At 34.1% G+C, this 4,825-nt stretch overlaps 1 protein-coding gene across 1 annotated transcript; it reads right to left on the minus strand.

Annotated features, from left to right (window-relative positions):
- Positions 1-1,482: 1,482 nt before the first annotated feature.
- LOC137390549 (proteoglycan 4-like) lies at positions 1,483-2,199 on the minus strand. The gene has a single exon (XM_068076877.1). The coding sequence runs from the start codon at positions 2,197-2,199 to the stop codon at positions 1,483-1,485; it is 717 nt and encodes a 238-aa protein (XP_067932978.1).
- Between the last annotated feature and the right edge of the window lie 2,626 nt (positions 2,200-4,825).

Below are 4,825 nucleotides of genomic sequence, written 5' to 3' on the forward strand. Positions count from 1 at the left end.
ATATTACGAATGATTAAGCAAAACATATTCAATTACGCTAAATTTGGTGATAATAATTTTATCACGATATTCCAGTCAGGTTATTAGCATCATCATCTATTGCTGGTACTTCACCAGTAGGATTTCTTGAGAGCTTTATCAAATAGATACAGTGTTATACTAGTATCATCCTCACCTCTCTCAGTATAGCCTCTCTTATGATTTCTTCTCTTTTATTATAAATAGCTAATCCCCTTTCTATTACCTTTGTCCGGCTCCTTTTCCTCATGTTGTTACAAAAGTCCTTAGACATTGAGCATGTAAACTAAAGCTCTTTGCAACCATTTATTTGATTTAGACAAATTGCTAATCACTGCTTTGGGCTATTTAACGGCTCTCAGGCTATTTCATTACCCTCAGGCTATTTCATTGCTCTCAGGCTATTTCCCTGCTCTTAGGCCATTTTAATGCTTTGAGCTATTTCACTGCATATAGGCTATTTTACTGCTCTAAAGCTATTTCATTGCTCTCATGCTATTTCTTTGCTCTCAGGCTAATTCATTGCTCTCAGGCTATTTCACTGCTCTCAGACTACTTCACTACATTTAGGCTATTTCATTGCTCTCTAAATTTATTAAGAATGAGACACAGAATTGTAATTTGTTGGCCTCAAATGTCACACAAGTTTCTACTTTAGAGACGCAATATATGTCAAATGAGCATCATTATAACAAACAGATTTTTGAAAAATGGTAAGTTCAATGATTTTATTGAGAATATTGTAAAAACAAAAATGCTCTAAACAGGAAAAATGGTTGCTGTAGTTAAAACGAAATTTTATTTTTTCTAAAAAAGAAATTACAACGAAAAAAAACGCAGAAAGGAACAACAACTTAGTAAATATATTATACAAATATATTAGATTTCACAGATATTTGAGCTTATATTAAAGCAAATAATGGCTTAAATAGCAGATTCGTAAAAACCGAAGCTGGCCGCTAAAAGATTCACGATGGCTGCTAACAGAGATTTAAGATCGCTGCTAACTGAAATTCAAGTTGGCTGCTAACAGAGATAATTTTTTACACTGCGACATATTTTTATTTAAGCGACTTATGTTTTAAACTCTGTTCTAAAATTTTGAAAATGAATTTTTATAAATTTGAGATGTTAGTAATCTGTATGTAAGTTTTTAAATAATTCTCTGCCGGCATTTGGATGTTGACACACACATGCACGCACGCACTCGCACACAGTCATATACACATTCATATACATACTCATATACACGCTCAAGTACACGCTCAAGTACACGCTCATGTATACACTCATGACACATTAAGGGCTCTTATATGACCACATTCTTACGTATGCATGATACCAAGTAAATTTTGTGAATCATATTATAATATAATATAGCAAGATATACCATAAGTGAGTACCTCTGCTTACCGGTTGTACCATCTAAATATAGAACAGTAGCCTTATGACTTGGTGAGAGACTTACACTCTCTCAGTAGCAATACACTCTGGAGTTTCAGTAGCAAAACACTCTGGAGTCTCAGTAGCAATACACTCTGGAGTTTCAGTAGCAATACACTCTGGAGTCTCAGTAGCAACACACTCTGAAGTCTCAGTAGTAATACACTCTGGAGTTTCAGTAGCAATACACTCTGGAGTCTCAGTAGCAATACACTCTGGAATCTCAGTAGCAATACACTCTGAAGTCTCAGTAGTAATACACTCTGGAGTCTCAGTAGCAATACACACTGGAGTCTTAGTAGTAATACACTCTGGAGTCTCAGTAGTAAACCACTCTGAAGTCTCAGTAGCAATACACTCTGGAGTCTCAGTAGCAATACACTCTGGAGTCTCAGTAGCAATACACACTGGAGTCTCAGTAGTAATACACTCTGGAGTCTCAGTAGTAAAACACTCTATAGTTTCAGTAGTAATACACTCTGGAGACTCAGTAGCAATACACTCTGGAGTCTCAGTAGTAATACACTCTAGAGTCTCAGTAGTAATACACTCTGGAGTCTCAGTAGTAATACACTCTAGAGTCTCAGTAGTAATACACTCTGGAGTTTCAGTAGCAATACACTCTGGAGTCTCAGTAGCAATACACTCTGGAGTCTGAGGAGTAATACCCTCTGGAGTCTCAGTAGCAATACACTCTGGAGTCTCAGTAGTAATACACTCTGGAGTTTCACTATTCATTTTGTCTTTACTGGGTGCAATGGTGTAAAGATATAAAATGTAAATAAGATGTAAGTTCAAATGTTCCTTTTTGATGGCAGCAATTCTCAAAGTTATTTTAAACTATTTTATCTATTCGAAATGGCAGCTCAAGTAACATTTTATGAAGTCAAGCTAATCTATAATTTTTGATCAGCTTTTTTGACAATGATTCATTTAAACGTTTCTCGTTTTACCAAGCTAACCATCAACTGTAAATTTTAAATTTTTGCAGAAGGTGAAATATCAAAATTCAAAATTTTAAAAATCAAACTATATTACTAAAAATGGTTGTTGCTTTGAAGTGAAAAAGTGTTTTATCTTCTATGTTGGCGAAATATTGATACCGAACTCGTCTGACTTTCCTTCTGACCTTCATTTTGCTGCAACATATTTGTGAAATTTTTTTTATTTCACAGTAGCCAGCACATATATTTGACCCTGTCAGGTTATTTATAGTTTCAAATATGTCTTTGATTTTGTGTGTGAACTTCTGTATACTGTTATGCCTTTCCTCATTTCCTTGCCAATTCATCTTGGCTGTAAATAAAACTCTTGCTATATTCAATTATTTATTTACTACTTTTACGATCAACATTAAAGTAACCTTCAAACACCCTCTCTTCAACCTCCAAACACTCTCTTTCCAACCTCCAAACACCCTCTTTCCAATCTCCAAACACTCTCTTTCCAACCTCCAAACACCCTCTTTCCAACCTCCAAACACTCTGTCTCCAACCTCCAAACACCCTCTCTTCAACCTCCAAACACCCTCTCTCTAACCTCCAAACACCCTCTCTCCAACCTCCAAACACCCTCTCTCCAACCTCCAAACAACCTCACTCTAACCTCTAAACACCCTCTCTTCAACCTCCAAACACCCTCGCTCTAACCTCCAAACACCCTCTTCTACCACCTCCAAACAACCTCACTCTAACCTCTAAACACCCTCTCTACTATCTCCAAACACCCTCACTCTAACCTCCAAACACCCTCCTCTACCACCTCTAAACAACCTCACTCTAACCTCTAAACACCCTCTCTTCAACCTCCAAACACCCTCTCTCTAACCTCCAAACACCGTCTCTCTAACCTCCAAACACCGTCTCTCCAACCTCCAAACACCTTCTTCTCAACCCCTGGCACATGTATATACACACTTGTGAACTATATACAACTGTGCCCTGATACATACATCTGCGTATACATATACATACCATATATGTATACCGTATACCTGCATGCACACCTGTGTACAAGTATATGTATATACATGTGTTTATATATACTTAACAAAATTATATATATTATATGGGTGTATATATAATTATGTGTGTGTGTATATACATTGTATATACACACACAATTTATATATATATATATATATATGTATATATATATATATATAAATTGGAAAGTCAAATAGTTTACTTATCTTTCAGCTACTGTCAGTTTCCTGCTGGCGCATTCTTCAGGCCTGAAGAATGCGCCAGCAGGAAACTGACAGTAGCTGAAAGATAAGTAAACTATTTGACTTTCCAACTTATACTGCTCCATCCTATGTTGAACACTCTGATTTTAGTTTCAAGTAGGATACATTTCAATATATATATATATATATATATATATATATATATATATATATATATATATATATATATATATGAAGTTTATTAAAAACTACAGGTTAAAATCATTACTACTATTAGTTTCATGCAATCGTGTTGCAATCTTCAGGTAGGATTCTACCTGAAGATTGCAACACGATTGCATGAAACTAATAGTAGTAATGATTTTAACCTGTAGTTTTTAATAAACTTCATACACAGCTCTAATTGACTCAATTATTGAGCACTTTACTTTACAGTGTAAACCACATTTACTATATATATATATATATATATATTTATATATATATATATATATATATGTATATATATGTATATATATATATATATATATATACATGAAGCATTGTAAGGCCTGTAATAATTGAGACATTAGTCTTTTGCCTGTGCATAGGCTTATTTACATGTACACAGGTATATAAAGGCACGTAAACACGTGTATATACAATGTATATACACACACACATAATTATATATACACCATTATAATATATATAATTTTGTTAAGTATATATAAACACATGTATATACATATACTTGTACACAGGTGTGCATGCAGGTATACGGTATACATATATGGTATGTATATGTATACGCAGATGTATGTATCAGGGCACAGTTGTATATAGTTCACAAGTGTGTATATACATGTGCCAGGGGTTGAAAAGAAGGTGTTTGGAGGTTGGAGAGACAGTGTTTGGAGGTTAGAGAGACGGTGTTTGGAGGTTAGAGAGAGGGTGTTTGGAGGTTGAAGAGAGGGTGTTTAGAGTATATGTATATATATATACATGTATATATATATACATACATGTACCCACATGTATATATATATATGTATATATACATATATATATATATATATGTATATATATATATATATATATATATATATATATATATATATATATATATATATATATATATATATATAAGGGTACAAGTACTTGGGGATTATGCAAAGCAACATCAACCACGAAGCC

Source organism: Watersipora subatra, chromosome 3 (genome assembly GCF_963576615.1).
Source record: "Watersipora subatra chromosome 3, tzWatSuba1.1, whole genome shotgun sequence".
NCBI lineage: Eukaryota > Metazoa > Bryozoa > Gymnolaemata > Cheilostomatida > Watersiporidae > Watersipora > Watersipora subatra.

Bases quoted from the DNA above. Each gene is read 5' to 3' on its own strand.
- LOC137390549 (XM_068076877.1), bottom strand. From the start codon at position 2,199: ATGAATAGTGAAACTCCAGAGTGTATTACTACTGAGACTCCAGAGTGT.